Genomic DNA, 19123 nt, shown 5'->3' with positions numbered 1-19123 from the left:
TACTATTGTTTGTACCCCTAAAAGGCTAGGAGTAGGGGGAGTATGGAACAGGCAGCACCCTCAAACCTTCAGAAGTATGAGATGAACCCCAACAACTTGGAAAGGTGGATCTCTCTCACACGTACCAACACAGACTATCCCCCAATTTAACTGATCCCCAAAGGTTTTTGATTAAATAGCGGAATAGAAAATATGATCCCAAAAAAGTGTATGTATATCACACGTACACAACCACACTAGGCCCCAATTACTATTGTTTGTACCCCTAAAAGGCTAGGAGTAGGGGGAGTATGGAACAGGCAGCACCCTCAAACCTTCAGAAGTATGAGATGAACCCCAACAACTTGGAAAGGTGGATCTCTCTCACACGTACCAACACAGACTATCCCCCAATTTAACTGATCCCCAAAGGTTTTTGATTAAATAGCGGAATAGAAAATATGATCCCAAAAAAGTGTATGTATATCACACGTACACAACCACACTAGGCCCCAATTACTATTGTTTGTACCCCTAAAAGGCTAGGAGTAGGGGGAGTATGGAACAGGCAGCACCCTCAAACCTTCAGAAGTATGAGATGAACCCCAACAACTTGGAAAGGTGGATCTCTCTCACACGTACCAACACAGACTATCCCCCAATTTAACTGATCCCCAAAGGTTTTTGATTAAATAGCGGAATAGAAAATATGATCCCAAAAAAGTGTATGTATATCACACGTACACAACCACACTAGGCCCCAATTACTATTGTTTGTACCCCTAAAAGGCTAGGAGTAGGGGGAGTATGGAACAGGCAGCACCCTCAAACCTTCAGAAGTATGAGATGAACCCCAACAACTTGGAAAGGTGGATCTCTCTCACACGTACCAACACAGACTATCCCCCAATTTAACTGATCCCCAAAGGTTTTTGATTAAATAGCGGAATAGAAAATATGATCCCAAAAAAGTGTATGTATATCACACGTACACAACCACACTAGGCCCCAATTACTATTGTTTGTACCCCTAAAAGGCTAGGAGTAGGGGGAGTATGGAACAGGCAGCACCCTCAAACCTTCAGAAGTATGAGATGAACTCCAACAACTTGGAAAGGTGGATCTCTCTCACACGTACCAACACAGACTATCCCCCAATTTAACTGATCCCCAAAGGTTTTTGATTAAATAGCGGAATAGAAAATATGATCCCAAAAAAGTGTATGTATATCACACGTACACAACCACACTAGGCCCCAATTACTATTGTTTGTACCCCTAAAAGGCTAGGAGTAGGGGGAGTATGGAACAGGCAGCACCCTCAAACCTTCAGAAGTATGAGATGAACCCCAACAACTTGGAAAGGTGGATCTCTCTCACACGTACCAACACAGACTATCCCCCAATTTAACTGATCCCCAAAGGTTTTTGATTAAATAGCGGAATAGAAAATATGATCCCAAAAAAGTGTATGTATATCACACGTACACAACCACACTAGGCCCCAATTACTATTGTTTGTACCCCTAAAAGGCTAGGAGTAGGGGGAGTATGGAACAGGCAGCACCCTCAAACCTTCAGAAGTATGAGATGAACCCCAACAACTTGGAAAGGTGGATCTCTCTCACACGTACCAACACAGACTATCCCCCAATTTAACTGATCCCCAAAGGTTTTTGATTAAATAGCGGAATAGAAAATATGATCCCAAAAAAGTGTATGTATATCACACGTACACAACCACACTAGGCCCCAATTACTATTGTTTGTACCCCTAAAAGGCTAGGAGTAGGGGGAGTATGGAACAGGCAGCACCCTCAAACCTTCAGAAGTATGAGATGAACCCCAACAACTTGGAAAGGTGGATCTCTCTCACACGTACCAACACAGACTATCCCCCAATTTAACTGATCCCCAAAGGTTTTTGATTAAATAGCGGAATAGAAAATATGATCCCAAAAAAGTGTATGTATATCACACGTACACAACCACACTAGGCCCCAATTACTATTGTTTGTACCCCTAAAAGGCTAGGAGTAGGGGGAGTATGGAACAGGCAGCACCCTCAAACCTTCAGAAGTATGAGATGAACCCCAACAACTTGGAAAGGTGGATCTCTCTCACACGTACCAACACAGACTATCCCCCAATTTAACTGATCCCCAAAGGTTTTTGATTAAATAGCGGAATAGAAAATATGATCCCAAAAAAGTGTATGTATATCACACGTACACAACCACACTAGGCCCCAATTACTATTGTTTGTACCCCTAAAAGGCTAGGAGTAGGGGGAGTATGGAACAGGCAGCACCCTCAAACCTTCAGAAGTATGAGATGAACCCCAACAACTTGGAAAGGTGGATCTCTCTCACACGTACCAACACAGACTATCCCCCAATTTAACTGATCCCCAAAGGTTTTTGATTAAATAGCGGAATAGAAAATATGATCCCAAAAAAGTGTATGTATATCACACGTACACAACCACACTAGGCCCCAATTACTATTGTTTGTACCCCTAAAAGGCTAGGAGTAGGGGGAGTATGGAACAGGCAGCACCCTCAAACCTTCAGAAGTATGAGATGAACCCCAACAACTTGGAAAGGTGGATCTCTCTCACACGTACCAACACAGACTATCCCCCAATTTAACTGATCCCCAAAGGTTTTTGATTAAATAGCGGAATAGAAAATATGATCCCAAAAAAGTGTATGTATATCACACGTACACAACCACACTAGGCCCCAATTACTATTGTTTGTACCCCTAAAAGGCTAGGAGTAGGGGGAGTATGGAACAGGCAGCACCCTCAAACCTTCAGAAGTATGAGATGAACCCCAACAACTTGGAAAGGTGGATCTCTCTCACACGTACCAACACAGACTATCCCCCAATTTAACTGATCCCCAAAGGTTTTTGATTAAATAGCGGAATAGAAAATATGATCCCAAAAAAGTGTATGTATATCACACGTACACAACCACACTAGGCCCCAATTACTATTGTTTGTACCCCTAAAAGGCTAGGAGTAGGGGGAGTATGGAACAGGCAGCACCCTCAAACCTTCAGAAGTATGAGATGAACTCCAACAACTTGGAAAGGTGGATCTCTCTCACACGTACCAACACAGACTATCCCCCAATTTAACTGATCCCCAAAGGTTTTTGATTAAATAGCGGAATAGAAAATATGATCCCAAAAAAGTGTATGTATATCACACGTACACAACCACACTAGGCCCCAATTACTATTGTTTGTACCCCTAAAAGGCTAGGAGTAGGGGGAGTATGGAACAGGCAGCACCCTCAAACCTTCAGAAGTATGAGATGAACCCCAACAACTTGGAAAGGTGGATCTCTCTCACACGTACCAACACAGACTATCCCCCAATTTAACTGATCCCCAAAGGTTTTTGATTAAATAGCGGAATAGAAAATATGATCCCAAAAAAGTGTATGTATATCACACGTACACAACCACACTAGGCCCCAATTACTATTGTTTGTACCCCTAAAAGGCTAGGAGTAGGGGGAGTATGGAACAGGCAGCACCCTCAAACCTTCAGAAGTATGAGATGAACCCCAACAACTTGGAAAGGTGGATCTCTCTCACACGTACCAACACAGACTATCCCCCAATTTAACTGATCCCCAAAGGTTTTTGATTAAATAGCGGAATAGAAAATATGATCCCAAAAAAGTGTATGTATATCACACGTACACAACCACACTAGGCCCCAATTACTATTGTTTGTACCCCTAAAAGGCTAGGAGTAGGGGGAGTATGGAACAGGCAGCACCCTCAAACCTTCAGAAGTATGAGATGAACCCCAACAACTTGGAAAGGTGGATCTCTCTCACACGTACCAACACAGACTATCCCCCAATTTAACTGATCCCCAAAGGTTTTTGATTAAATAGCGGAATAGAAAATATGATCCCAAAAAAGTGTATGTATATCACACGTACACAACCACACTAGGCCCCAATTACTATTGTTTGTACCCCTAAAAGGCTAGGAGTAGGGGGAGTATGGAACAGGCAGCACCCTCAAACCTTCAGAAGTATGAGATGAACCCCAACAACTTGGAAAGGTGGATCTCTCTCACACGTACCAACACAGACTATCCCCCAATTTAACTGATCCCCAAAGGTTTTTGATTAAATAGCGGAATAGAAAATATGATCCCAAAAAAGTGTATGTATATCACACGTACACAACCACACTAGGCCCCAATTACTATTGTTTGTACCCCTAAAAGGCTAGGAGTAGGGGGAGTATGGAACAGGCAGCACCCTCAAACCTTCAGAAGTATGAGATGAACCCCAACAACTTGGAAAGGTGGATCTCTCTCACACGTACCAACACAGACTATCCCCCAATTTAACTGATCCCCAAAGGTTTTTGATTAAATAGCGGAATAGAAAATATGATCCCAAAAAAGTGTATGTATATCACACGTACACAACCACACTAGGCCCCAATTACTATTGTTTGTACCCCTAAAAGGCTAGATGAGGAGTAGGGGGAGTATGGAACAGGCAGCACCCTCAAACCTTCAGAAGTATGAGATTGTGTTCACTGTACCCCACAAAGATTGAGTTCACTGCACCCCACAATGATTGTGTTCACTGCACCCCACAAAGATTGTGTTCACTGCACCTCACAAAGATTGTGTTCACTGTACCCCCCAAAGATTGTGTTCACTGCACCCCACAAAGATTCTGTTCACTGTACCCCACAAAGATTGTGTTCACTGCACCCCAAAAAGATTGTGTTCACTGCACCCCAAAAAGGATGTTGTTCACTGCACCCCAAAAAGGATGTTGTTCACTCCACCCCAAAAAGATTGTGTTCACTGCACCCCACAAAGATTGTGTTCACTGCACCCCAAAAAGATTGTGTTCACTGCACCCCAAAAATGATTTTGTTCACTGCACCCCAAAAAGGATTTTGTTCACTGCACCCCAAAAAGGATGTTGTTCACTCCACCCCAAAAAGATTGTGTTCACTGCACCCCACAAAGGATTTTGTTCACTGCACCCCAAAAAGATTGTGTTCACTGCACCCCAAAAAGGATGTTGTTCACTGCACCCCAAAAAGGATTTTGTTCACTGCACCCCAAAAAGATTGTGTTCACTGCACCCCACAAAGGATTTTGTTCACTGCACCCCACAAAGATTGTGTTCACTGCACACCAAAAAGGATTGTGTTCACTGCACCCCAAAAAGATTTTGTTCACTGCACCCCAAAAAGATTGTGTTCACTGCAGCCCAAAAAGATTGTGTTCACTGCAGCCCAAAAAGATTGTGTTCACTGCAGCCCAAAAAGATTGTGTTCACTGCAGCCCAAAAAGATTGTGTTCACTGCAGCCCAAAAAGATTGTGTTCACTGCAGCTCACACACAGAAAAATGGATGTGGATCACTGACACCTGCCTATCTCCAATCCCACACCACACAGCAATATCGATTGTAGTTTGTAGAACACAGTTTCCCTAAAATTCAGCAGACTCTGTCCCTAACAGGATTGAGAAGAGATCGTAGATCAGGATTGAGTGCAGACCCCACCCCCCACACAGCAATATCGATTGTAGTTTGTAGAAGACACTGACCCTATAATTCAGCAGACTCTATCCCTAAAATGCCTACAACTCGCCCTGCCTAAACACTCCGACCTGTCCCTCAATTCTATCCGGACACAAATGGTTTTTTCCTGCCTATCTTTCCCTAATCAGCAGCCAGCACGTTGATGTGTGCTCTGTCCCTGAATCTAAGCAGCATAATGACGCCGCTGCGGCTGCCTCGAACTTATAAAGACTTGGTCACATGCTTCAGACGGCCAATCACAGCTACTGAGACATTTGCAGGCATGGCTGGGATGGCTTAAGGCACACCAGTTAAACGATTGTTGATTGGCTGTTGAAAGCCCGCCATGAAAAGAGCGCCAAAGCATGCAAAACCCGGAAATAAAACGACCGAACACGGATTTTTACCCGAACATACAGTAAAGTGTCCGTGTCCGTGTTCGGGTACAAAAAATCCAATTATTCGGTACGAACACGAATAATACAGTCCGTGTTCGCTCAACACTACTAGAGACTTATGATTTATTCATACACGATACCCGGGGATAAACATGAAAAATAATACTGCACATGTTACCAGTCCTTATTAATTAAAGACCATTGCTGCTGATCTGCATCCCACAGTACCCATCCCATATCATACATCCAAATATATAGTCTCCTATATATATATCCAAGGTGACCCAGTGACTCTCCCATAGCTAGAATGTACAATCACTATTAATATGATTATTACTTCCAGGAAAACATAAAAGTAACTCTACTCATCCTGTATATGTAATAAAATATTTAACTTGATCTCCAGCCTTCCCTTCAGTCTTGCACAGTTGTACAGGCTCAATTCTGGACTGAAGTTGCTTAGTCTGACTTCACTGCACACTGTGAGTTTCTCACAATGTGCATTAGAAGCTGCAGAAACTCAGATAGAGCCCACCTTATTTCCTTGCTGGAGAACATCCAGCATTATCTAGGTCAGGTATCTCTAAATGGGGTCCGCGGTCCGGATCCCGTCAATATCCTATCCAGACCACTGCGGCCCCACCATTTAGGAGACATTCTGCCTAACAGCCATCACTGCTACTGCTGTAATTCCCACAGAGCCAATAGTGGGAGGCAGGACAGCTCTGGAGGGGGGAGGGGGGCTGTCAAGTTAAAAAGCAGGTGATTGGTTGCTAGGAGGCAGGGCATCTATAGCAACCAATCACCAGCTTGTATCTCCCACCCTCAGTCCAGACATGCTGTGCTTTCTGCCCTCTGCCCTGTCTGTGTAAGATAGGACAGGAGGGGGGGGGGGTGATGTGAAGGGGGCTGATGACAGTAATTTTGGGGTTGAGGACAGTAATGGAGGGGGGCTGAGAACAGTAATTGGGAAGGCTAAGGACAGTAATGGGGGAGGCTGAGGACAGTAATGGGGGAGGCTGAGGACAGTAATGGGGGAGGCTGAGGACAGAATGCATGGGACTAACAACAATAACGGGGGGCTGAGGACATTAATGAGGTCGCTGAGGACAGTAATGTGATTGGGGGGCTGGGGACAATAATGGGGGGTGAGGATCGTGGGGGGGCAGAGGATAGTAATGTGAGAGGGGGGGGGGCTGAAGACAGTAAAAGAGCCACTGATTACATTCATGAGAAGACTGAAGACAGTAATGGGGGGGACTGAGAATAGGGGGGACTAAGGACATTGGGGGGGCTGAGGATAGTAATGTGAGGGGGGCTGGTTACAGTAATGGGGGGCTGAGGACAGTAATGTGAGGGGGTGCTAAGTACAGCAATGGGGGGCTGAGGAAAGTAATGTGAAGGGGGCTGGGGACCGTAATGGGGGGCTGAGGACAGTAATGTGAGGGGGTGCTAAGTACAGCAATGGGGGGCTGAGGAAAGTAATGTGAAGGGGGCTGGGGACCGTAATGGGGGGCTGAGGACAGTAATGTGAGGGGTGGTTTTTTTATGTGAAGGGGAGTAACTGTGATGTGAAGGGGGGACTGAGGATGCTGATGTAAGAACGGGATTGTGATATGAGGCTCATATAAGATCTGTGCATATGCGTTTGCACGTTGCAGATAGGGCAGCCCATTCATTGTAGTGGGCTTACCTACCCATGAGAAACGCAGGGAAAGAAGTCCTGACCCTTTTTTTTTTTCTATAACTCCTTTCTGCCTATGCTGTAGTCGAAAGACGGTTACAGCATGGGCTTGGACATCCTACCATGATCGCACTGCCCGTACGCCTGCTGCGGCGCACAGACAGCGCGCTCTGTGATCGCTGAGTCCTTCAGCTGATCACAGATCGGGGTAAAGTGCCAATCACAGTGGCCCTTTACCACTTGATCAGCTGTGTCCAATGACAGCTAACCACAGAAGTAAACACAAGCCGGTTATCGGCTCTCTTTTTCTCTCCTCCTGCTGTCAGTGTGAGGAGAGAATAAGAGAGCTGATAACCGGCTTGTGTTAAAGGGACACTTAAAGGACACTGATTATGCAGTCCCAACAGTGCCCAACAGTGCCACCTATCAGTGCCGCCTATCCAAGCCGCCTATCAGTGCAGCCTCATCAGTGCTCACCAGAACTGCATCATCAGTGCCACATTTTAGTGCCCATCAGTGCCACCTATAAGTGCCCTTCAGTGCAGCCTCATCAGCGGACATCAGTGAAGGAGAAAAATTACCTGTTTGTAAAATGTTATAACCAGAGATGTATAGTAACGAAGTAGAACTACTTAAGTACTGTACTTAAGTACCGAAATGCGGTATCTGTACTTTCCTAGAGTAGAATTTTTTTCTCCTACTTCTACTTTTACTTCACTACATTTTTTCAATGATTTCGATACTTCTACTCCGATATTTTTTTTTTTGTGCTGCATAGTTACTCGTTACTTTAAAAAAAATTACCACTGCCAGAACAGTAGGCAGGTTGCATAAAGCTCAAAAAAATGTGTATAATGTCATTTGTAAATCAGCGCATACGAAAATAAAGGCTGTGTATAATAAAAGCTGCTATACCAAATCTTTCCAATAAAAAGAAACTATGAAACAAACAAATAAATGGTGCTACAGCGCTTAAAGTGCATCAAGAAACTACTAACAAACACAGGTTAATCATTTGAATAAATCATTTGAAATAATAAAAAACAATACGATGTTCAAACTTTTGACTTCTTTGTTTAATAACTACATAACACAGTACTTGCACTTCTACTTTCAGTACTTGAGTAGAATTTTTTTTTCAAAACTACTGGTACTTTTTACTTTTAGTACTTAAGTAGCAAATTTTTTGAAAAAACTACTTGCAATACTTAAGTAAAAAAAATGTTGAATACTTTAGTACTTCTACTTAAGTAACTTTTTCTGCGAGCACTTCCACTTCTACTCAAGTAATTTTTTGATCGAGCACTTGTACTTTTACTCAAGTAGAAATTTCGAGTACTTTATACAAGTCTGGTTATAACAAACTATGAAAAAATGTTTTTTTCTCTTTCGTTCATTGACAGACACAGCTCCTGATCTTCTTAAAGCGGAGTTCCGGCCACAAAATAGTCGATTTTGGGCCATCCGCTTGCTCTCGCTCACCTGAAAAAGAAATGGGTAGTTAGTATTTTTTTTTTTTTTTTTTACTTACCTTGTAATTGCAGAAAGAAAATACTCACCTCTCTTCCACTTCCTCCCTCGGCCACACGGCCCGCGCCGTCACTTCCGCTTTGCAATGATTCCTGGGAGCTGAACGTCATCGCTCCCAGGAATCAGTGCGCCTCCGCTGCAGGTGCGTCATACCTTGCTAGACAGCTTCTGGGCATGCCCAGAAGCTGTGCAGGGATGACGCTGCAAACCCGGAAGTGACGGCGGGGCCGGCGCAGTGCATCGTGGGACCGAAGAGGACGCGGAAGAGGATCGCGCTGGCTTCAAGCTGCCCACACCTGAGATGGCAGCGCTGGAGAAGAAATTTTAAAAGTAAGTATTTCTTCTAAAAGGTAAGTACGAACCGGGACAGATTAGAGACTAGCCATTGTGGAATGCACTAGCCCTGACTGTCCCGGGGGTATGTTCATTGAAAATTTTTTTTTTGTGGCCGGAACTCTGCTTGCTAGTGGACACTGATAGCACTAGCTATCACTAGCAAGAAGATATTGGAGGAGTCCCTTATAGTGCAGTTGCACATCTCTCCCGGTAAGGAGTAAGTATCTCCAATGGTTTAGAGAGGCTGAATTCATCCTTCTTTTTATGGATAGTGTAGGACCCACTGACAATGGGGTACTTTGATTGTAGTGGTGGGCTTGAGCACGATATGGCCATATGGTGGGACTAAATCCCCATTTTTATTTATTGATTGCCTTTATATTTGATAGCCATTTCTTTTGCATGTGTGCGCTATTCTCTGTAAATATGCATGTTGCTTGGTTCATAGCTGCACCAGCTTTAGAAATGCATGTTCAGGGTGTGCCCCCTCAGCTCTTTGTTAGATTGTCATGTTTAACACTGCTTTGGGATGTCTCAATAGTTAAGAGAATCAGGAGCTGTGTCCTTCAATGACTGAAAGAGAAAATGGGATTTTTGACTTACGGTAAAATCCATTTCTCTGATGTTCATTAACAGACACAGCACCCACCCCTCTGTGGAGTTGTAATTCTTCTGACACTGCTTGTAACAAAACTGAGTACCTATAGCAGAGATAGGGAGTATACCCCCTGGGACTGCCCATAGGCATAGTCCGATTTTTTTTTTCTGCCTAGCGTCCTACTCCTGATGTGAACATCAGAGAAATGGATTTTACGGTAAGTCAAAATCCCATTTTTTTCTGAATTTTCTGTCTTTTTTTGTTTGTTTAGCAAAAAATAAAAACCCCAGTGGTGATTAAATACCACCAAAAGAAAGCTATATGTTTGTGGAAAAAAATATAAAAGTTCATATGGGTACAGTGTTGCATGACCACGCAATTGTCATTCAAAGTGCAACAGCTGAAAATTGGCCTGGGCAGGAAGGGGGTAAAAGTGCCCAGTAGGCAAGCAGTTAAATCCCACCGCACCAAAAATGATGGTGCGATGATCGCAGCGATACCACATACTGTATGTGTATGTTATTTGTTGTTTGTGTCCCTAGTAAGGCACAGAAACAATGGTGCTTTTTTTTTTTTTTTTTTTTTTTTTGCTTCTTTTTATCCTTTCTAAAACATACTAACACTAACTGACACTGATATTATTTTTAAAATGCTTAATTTATTTATTTTTATTTCTACTTAGAATACACTGACCTTTTTCTTCAAGCCTTGACCCTGACCTTTGACCCCGACATTGACCCTAACCAAGATCAAACCCTACCTATTTATTTCTTTTTTTTTTTTTACACACATTTGTTTCTGTTTACATTTTTCTCCTCTAGCATGGAGAAAAGGATACAATGTATATAATGTATCTTGTATGTATACAATGTTATATATAATGTGTCTTGTATGTATACAATGTTATATATAATGTGTCTTGTATGTATACAATGTTATATATATTGTACCCTGTATGTATACAATGTAATATATAATATGTCTTGTATGTATACGATGTTATAAATAATGTGTCTTGTATGTATACAATGGAATATATACTGTGTCTTGTATGTATACAATGTTATATATAATTTTTATCCTATCTAAAACATACTAACACTAACTGACACTGATATTATTTTTAAAATGCTTAATTTATATTTATTTATTTTTTATTTCTACTTAGAATACACTGACCTTTTTCTCCAAGCTTTGACCCTGACATTTGACCCCGACATTGACCTTAACCAAGATCATGGTACATAATGGTACAAAGCCCATGTCCCATCCATGTGACCACATGGATGGGACATGGGCTTTGTACCATTATTTAAACCTGAGAGTAGATCATGACACAGTGGCTCTGAAGAAGAGGCGTATGCCTTGAAACGCATCAGCCATCATCCTAATAGGACAAGGGACATTCGCATGGACTACTCTCGATACTCAAGATTTTGAGTCCGATGTGATTGATTTATACCTTTGCTTGTGAGTAGCCATTTCTATGTTTTAACAATAAAGCCTATATTGAGGATAATGTGCTAGGTCGGTGCGCCTTTCTTTGTGTTGCTTGTTTGAGATATTTCCAAGGGCCTTCTTCTCCCATAATGACAGAGCGTAAAGAGCTCGTTGATGAAGGATGGCAGAAACCTCATCAGAAGACCACTTTACAGTAACAGGTTCTCTAATGGCGCTTTTCCACTGCATGGAACCGTACCGGTTCGGCCCGCTTTTGTGCTTTTCCACTGCGGTACCGCATGGTATAGGGTCGGAACGGTTCGGTACAGTACGGTATAGGTTTGCTTTTCCACTGCATGGAACCGAACGGTACGGTACGGTACGGCTCTGAAAAAACAGTACCTACTCGATTGTGGTTCCAACAGGTACCAAACTGGCACCATATCCCACAATCCTTTGCATGCAGTCACTACTAGCCACTGATTGGTCAGAGAATCACACCCACCCCGTTGTTATCCCACCCACTTAACTTTAGTACTACTTTAGTGGAAAAGCAAACCTATACCGTACCGTACCGAACCGTTCCGACCCTATACCATGCGGTACCGCAGTGGAAAAGCAAACCGGGCCAAGCAGGGCCGAGTAGAGCCGAGCCGGTACTTGCAGTGGAAAAGTGCCATTAGCCTTATCCAAATAAGATGGCTGATGCATTTTTATGCATTGCACTTCCAGGGGTGGATGTTGCCCTCTAGCGTCTGGTGTATCAAGTGTCTTTGCCTTTTTATAACTCAGTTGCCTTTAGAGAATACTTTAATAATCCCAAAGAAAAATTGGGAAATTGTTGAAGATCCTATGGAAGGGAAAGTGGACTTGTTCATACCAGATGCAGTCAAGTACGTTTTTATTCTGCATCAAGAACGCATGGACAGTGTTTAATTTGGATTCCACTGACCTAGTTCACACCAGTGCATTCTAGTGCAGGCAACAAAGTAGAATGTTACATTGTTTCTGTATGGAACACATCTGGCAAAACGCATTGGAATGCATGAAAAACACTCATGCAGAAACAAATCTGGAACTCAGAAATTGTGGTGATCTGGCCATCAGGCTTGTAGAGAATCTATACAGTGACAGGTTTTGCCTGTCAACCAGCAACAGCTTTAACTTCGATATATAAATGGTTTAGAAATGGCATTGAATTCAAGACTGGAAATTGCAAGATTTGGCAGTTTCTGAAGGAGTTGAACCTGGCAGCTGACTTTTGGTGGAGGCTTTGATAGACCTAGTACCAGAGCTGGCACACTCATTCACAGCCATGAGAGCGTTGTGGCTTCCAGACAAGCCTTCAACATTTCCTATAATGGGAGGTTATTGTTTGGTCAAACGCTGAACAACGCCATTAGATAAATGACAGGAGGAAAAGTCTGGACTGTGGCCACAGACTAGTAAGAGGAGGTAACCAGTGGTGGGATTCAAAAATTTTAGTAACCAGTTCCGACTTTCAGTAAAGGGGTCCGATCTGTTCGCCGAAAATGTCGCAGTCCCGCTAAAAAAAAAAAATCGCAGATCGCCGCCATTACTAGTAAAGAAAAAAAAAAAGACATAAATCTTTCCCGTAGTTAGTAGACATGATAATTTTGCGCAAACCAATCAAAATACGCTTATTGCGATTTTTTTTTAACCAAAAAGATTTAACAGAAAACAAATTGGCCTAAAATTATAAAAAAAATTGATTTGTGTGAGTTTCACCTCAGGGGTCTCATCATCCCCGTTGGGCAGCAGTAGGTCCCCCAGAACCCCCTGTAGGGAAGGAGCTCCTGGTGGGAGATGGCCACGGAGAAGCCTTAAGGCGAGAAGGGGTCCCTGTCCAGCGCCCTGTCTCCAGGTCTCCAGGGAGAGAAGGGGTCCCTGTCTCCAGGGGGAGAAGGGGTCCCTGTCTCCAGGGGGAGAAGGGGTCCCTGTCTCCAGGGGAGAAGGGGTCCCTGACTCTAGGGGAGAAGGGGTCCCTGTCTCCAGGGGAGAAGGGGTCCCTGACTCCAGGGGAGAAGGGGTCTCTGCCTCCAAGGGGAGAAGGGGTCCCTGACTCCAAGGGGAGAAGGGGTCCCTGACTCCAAGGGGAGAAGGGGTCCCTGACTCCAGGGGTGAAGGGGTCCCTGTCTCCAGGGGAGAAGGGGTCCCTGACTCCAGGGGAGAAGGGGTCACTGTCTCCAGGGGAGAAGGGGTCCCTGACTCCAGGGGAGAAGGGGTCACTGTCTCCAGGGGAGAAGGGGTCACTGTCTCCAGGGGAGAAGGGGTCACTGTCTCCAAGGGGAGAAGGGGTCCCTGACTCCAGGGGAGAAGGGGTCCCTGCCTCCAAGGGGAGAAGGGGTCCCTGACTCTAGGGGAAAAGGGGTCCCTGCCTCCAGGGGAGAAGGGGTCCCTGCCTCCAGGGGAGAAGGGGTCCCTGCCTCCAAGGGGAGAAGGGGTCCCTGTCTCCAGGGGAGAAGGGGTCCCTGTCTCCAGGGGAAAAGGGGTCCCTGACTCCAGGGGAGAAGGGGTCCCTGACTCCAAGGGGAGAAGGGGTCCCTGACTCCAGGGGAGAAGGGGTCCCTGACTCCAGGGGAGAAGGGGTCACTGTCTCCAGGGGAGAAGGGGTCCCTGACTCTAGGGGAGAAGGGGTCCCTGACTCTAGGGGAGAAGGGGTCCCTGACTCCAGGGGAGAAGGGGTCACTGTCTCCAGGGGAGAAGGGGTCCCTGACTCTAGGGGAGAAGGGGTCCCTGACTCCAGGGGAGAAGGGGTCCCTGACTCTAGGGGAGAAGGGGTCCCTGACTCCAGGGGAGAAGGGGTCCCTGACTCTAGGGGAGAAGGGGTCACTGTCTCCAGGGGAGAAGGGGTCCCTGACTCCAGGGGAGAAGGGGTCACTGCCTCCAAGGGAGAAGGGGTCCCTGACTCCAGGGGAGAAGGGGTCCCTGACTCCAGGGGAGACGGGGGCCCTGTCTCCAGGGGAGAAGGGGTCCCTGTCCCCAGGGGAGATAGTGTGGGGTATGGGATGTGTGTGGGGGATGGGGTCATCTCACTCACCTTTACAAAGCTGCAGGACACTCATCCACAGTCACCGACCTGGGCTTCTTCCAGCAGCAGCATGGATGGGCAATCAGCTCCGAGGGCGACCTGTGTTACTGTGTATGACAGGGTGGAGGAGGGGGGCTAGCCTTGCAGACATCCCTGCTGTGTCCTCCGGCTCTCTTAGTGCACCTGGCTGTGTGCTTCGGTTCATTCACTTGAATTGCGCGGGAGCCGACTGGGGGGGAGGGAGAGGGGGAGTGAGGTCGGGACTCTGGCTGGGGAGGAGAGGAGACTGTGCTGCTTAGTGGAGCAGGAAGGGGGGGGCGACTCAAGACAAGGAGCAGCCAGCGCAGAGGTGAGCAGGAAGCTTTGCTGTCCACCCCCAGAGACGGCTCTTTAATTAGCAACTGCCTATTTAAAGAGCCGTCTCTGCCGCTGCTCTCGGCTTCCACCGGTTCCACGAACTTGTAAAATGTTAGTAACAGGTTCGGTGGAACCGGTGAGAACCGGCTGAATCCCACCACTGGAGGTAACCATCTTTCACTCAAGCCTATTGAACTTCAGAAGGGTGCAGGAGGCCAAATCTTCAAGGACAGGCTGCAGATTTAACAGATCACAGTGGAGGTGCCTCAAAGTTACTACTTACATGAAATCAAGTCCTGAGCAAGTTGCTAAGGTGGCTTGAAAGTCTTTTGAAGGTGCGCCCAAATAGTGTCTTTCAGTTGGGGCCAGGAGGCCTGAGTGAAGTTTTTATGATTGTAGACTCCTTCTGGAGGGTTTAGACGACAATCCTAAAAGACCAGTGGGTCCAGAAGACAGGTGGGAGTACAATGGAGAATTCTAAAGTTGACCACTGAATCCATTACATTCATGATCAACAGATCTCAGAAGATAAAATTTTTGCAAGATTACATTTAAGGATTTACTGTATACTGCTACAAGGCCATAATGCCAGTAATACCAGAAACATAGAATCATCTCCCCTCATCTTTTCTCCCCAGTTTTTCTAGTTCCTAAGGCAGGAGCCTTCTGGCCTGTTTCAGTTTGAAGGTATCGAATTTGTACATTCCAAGAGGTTCAAGATGAAGTCCGTGCAGACAGTCACAGGGATAGTTCAGCTGGAGGACCAGTTAGTGCAAATCAACCTGCCGACTCATACTTCTATGTACCAATCAATTCTGAGCACCAGAGGCATGTGGGATTTGTGGTGGCCGGATGTCACTTCCCGTTTAGATGTCTGCCTTTTACAGAATTGGCACAGCCCCAGGAATCTTTTAAAGATCTTGTTGGCAGTGGTGGTACCTTGGGCCAGGTGGCACATGAGGTCATTTCAATTTGCCTTCTTTAGTCTGAGCTGGGCTGTCTATGGATCAGAAAATCTTTGTGTTTATACAAATTCAGCAAGAACTTTAGTTTTTGGGCATCGCCACTATGCTTCTTTTGGGGCGTGCCTCTCAGCCCAGGAGATAGGATGATTCTGATGGCAGATCCCAATCTCCTGGGCTGGGGAGTCCACAATCTAAAGAAACAGGAGATGAAGTTGGGACTTTAAATAAGGTGCATCCTCTACAGTCAGTGTTTGGTAGATATACATAGGTACAATGTTAGTACATATGTTTACATGATTTAACGTAATACAATAATAAACAGTGATGTTAAAAACACATTAATGTTCGAGTCTCATCAGCAAATGTGTGTCCATGATTACACAAATCCATTCAAGTAACAGACGTTCATCATAATTCAACTAGATCATAACACACTAAAATAATAAAAAGAGAATTAGGAGCTTTTCATGTTAGAAAGTTTCAGTTCCACATACAGTATGTAGCATATATTTATAATAGACAACCTTTATTGTAAAAGATCAAATGTTGGAAATGCATGATTCTACTAAAGGGATTGCATCCATATGGCTTGACGCATTTCGTGGAGTATATTCCACTTCCTCAGGAGCAGATGCAAATCTATAAAAAGTATATAGACCATGTTAAGGTCTAATGACAGCAATGCGGTAGAATGAAAGAGATAATTGGTACCGACATCCGAAATAGCATGAACTGTAAAAATGGGAAGCAGAGACCGTTTGTCCCTATATAAACAGTCTCAAAGGGAGGGGAAACGAAAGGGAAATGGGAAAATGGGGGGAAAGGATTCGGACTTTAAGGGTACCTTGGTTGAGTAGTGATGACAGATATTTTAAAAAGGATACATTAATTAATATAACACATCATAGTTAAAAAACTGGACAAATCGTCCAACAACAATTCATTGACACCAACAACAATAAATACTTGCTCATTGAGACAAAATGCTGAAATTTAAAGTTGGGCATATATTCCTCAACATGTTTTGCGGTTTTGTCCCCTGTATTCAATTCTTTTGTAAGTTGGTGGTATACTATCTGTATAAATTGTTACAGTTATATATTTACATTCTTTGGCAATACTTATTTACTGTATATGCTGTCATCACTTTTAGAGAGTGCGTATATTTATATCCTCCTGAAGAAGCGGATCGTCACTGCGAAGCATGTTGAGGAATATACACCCAACTTTGAATTTCGGCATTTTTGTCTCAATGAACAAGTATTTATTGTTGTTGGTGTCAATGAATTGTTGTTGGATGATTTGTCCAGTTTTTTAATTATGATGTGTTATATTAAATAAATTATGTATTCTTTTTAAAATATCTGTCATCACTACTCAACCAAGGTACCCTTAAAGTCAGACTCCTTGCCCGTTTTCCCATTTCCCTTTCATTTTCCCTCCCTTTGAAACTGTTTATTTGGGGATAACGGTCTCTGCTTCCCACTGTTTGCACTTCATATTAAGGTCTAATGGTTTACCCAAATGCAGGAAAAAGAGAAGGTGAAGGGAGGGATAGGCCCACCGAAAAGGGTGGGAACCCTACCTTTTAGTATGCTCACAAATCAGCTCAAGGTTTAGTATATAGTCATATAGACTGATAGTCGTCAGGGGGCGTCTGCATCGGGAGCTGAGAAAGTACTGCTCGTGACCACAGAAACACACATAGCAGGGCCTAGGGAAAGTAGCGGATCTCCATTTAGTATTCAGAGGTGGGGTGGCAGTCCCAAGGAATTCTGAAGAAAAATATGTATCGTTTATACTCGAGTATAAGCCGAGTTTTTCAGCATTTCTTTTCCATGCTGAAAAAGCCCCCCTCGGCTTATACTCGAGTCACTGGCTCACTTACTTTTTAAACATGGTGCCGCGCGGCGCCGACATGTCACTGTGCATGCGCCGCATGCCCGGGAATAGCCGAACGTGTATGAGCTTTCCCCGAGCATCAGCGGTGCATGCGCGGTGACGTGTTGGCGCCGGGCGGCGCCATTTTTAAATCTAAGGCGCCTCACCGACAGGTAAGTGAGACTCCTCCGCAGCCCCTGCATTTCCTCATGCAGTGCCGCGGGCATGGTACCATGCCCGCAGCACTGCATCTCCTGTGCCATGCCTGTACCTACTGTGCCATGCCTGTACCTACTGTGCCATGCCTATACCATCTCCTGTACCATCACCTGTGAAATGCCTGTACCATCACCTGTGCCATGCCTGTACCATCTCCTGTGCCATGCCTATACCATGATCTGTGCCATGCCTGTACCATGACCTGTGCCATGCCTATACCATCTCCTGTACCATGACCTGTGCCATGCCTGTACCATGACCTGTGCCATGCCTGTACCATCTCCTGTGCCATGACCTGTGCCATGCCTGTACCATCACCTGTGCCATGCCTGTACCATCACCTGTGCCATGCCTGTATCATTACCTGTGCCGTGCCTGTACCATCTCCTGTACCATGACCTGTGCCATGCCTGTACCATGACCTGTGCCATCTCCTGTACCATGCCTGAACCATCTCAAGCACCATGCCCGCAGCCCCTGTTTTGTGTCTCGTGGTGGTCCAGTTAGGTCCAGTAGCTGCTGCATTTCCCACCCTAGGCTTATACTCACTTTTTTGTGGTGAAATTAGGGGCCTTGGCTTATATTCGGGTCGGCATATACTCAAGTATATACGGTAAATGTATTAACATTGGAGTAAGTATAAATATTGCCAAAAAATGTATATAGAGAGACAGCCAGGGAATCATAAAAAAAAAAAAGGAAAGCGGAAAAAAAAAAAAATAGATGGAGTCCAACTATCCAACTATGAAAAAAGTGCTTATGTGTCTAGCTCCAGATGTGAAACATGAAATATCTGAAGAAACAGGTGCAAGGCCATTTAAGCGCGGTGGAATGCAGACTCCCCAATTATCTTGAATGTAAGGAAGCCTTTTCTAGCATTGCAAGCCTTTCAGGATCTTCTTCAAGGGAGCCTGAGTGAAGTTGATTGACAGCAAGACAGCAGTAGCCTGCATTGTTTGCCAAAGAGACACCAGATGCCTTTTCCTGTTACATCTTGCAGCAGAAAGTTGTCACTGGCCACTTACAGCCAGTTAACGGTCTTCTTGCCAGGAAAGCAAAATCCACTATTGGTTCGGTTAGGCAGAATATTTTTCAAC

The 19123-nt window shown here is 44.8% G+C and overlaps 1 protein-coding gene across 2 annotated transcripts in view; it reads left to right on the top strand.

Annotated features, from left to right (window-relative positions):
- The window catches only part of ASB4 (ankyrin repeat and SOCS box containing 4), a 61578-nt gene that overhangs the window by 29532 nt on the left and 12923 nt on the right, over positions 1 to 19123 (top strand). The window contains exon 5 of one of the 2 annotated variants that reach the window (XM_082257785.1): positions 10938 to 10962. The exons of the other annotated variant lie outside the window; for it this stretch is intronic. Coding sequence (XP_082113911.1) covers positions 10938 to 10962 — 25 coding nt within the window. The remainder of the gene's footprint in view (positions 1 to 10937; positions 10963 to 19123) is intronic. 2 annotated transcript variants of the gene reach the window in all.

Source organism: Pelophylax lessonae (assembly GCF_965119305.1).
Source record: "Pelophylax lessonae genome assembly, chromosome: 5".
Taxonomy (NCBI): Eukaryota; Metazoa; Chordata; class Amphibia; order Anura; family Ranidae; genus Pelophylax; species Pelophylax lessonae.
Note: the sequence above shows the minus strand (reverse complement) of the source record. Positions and strands in the feature narration are given on the sequence as shown.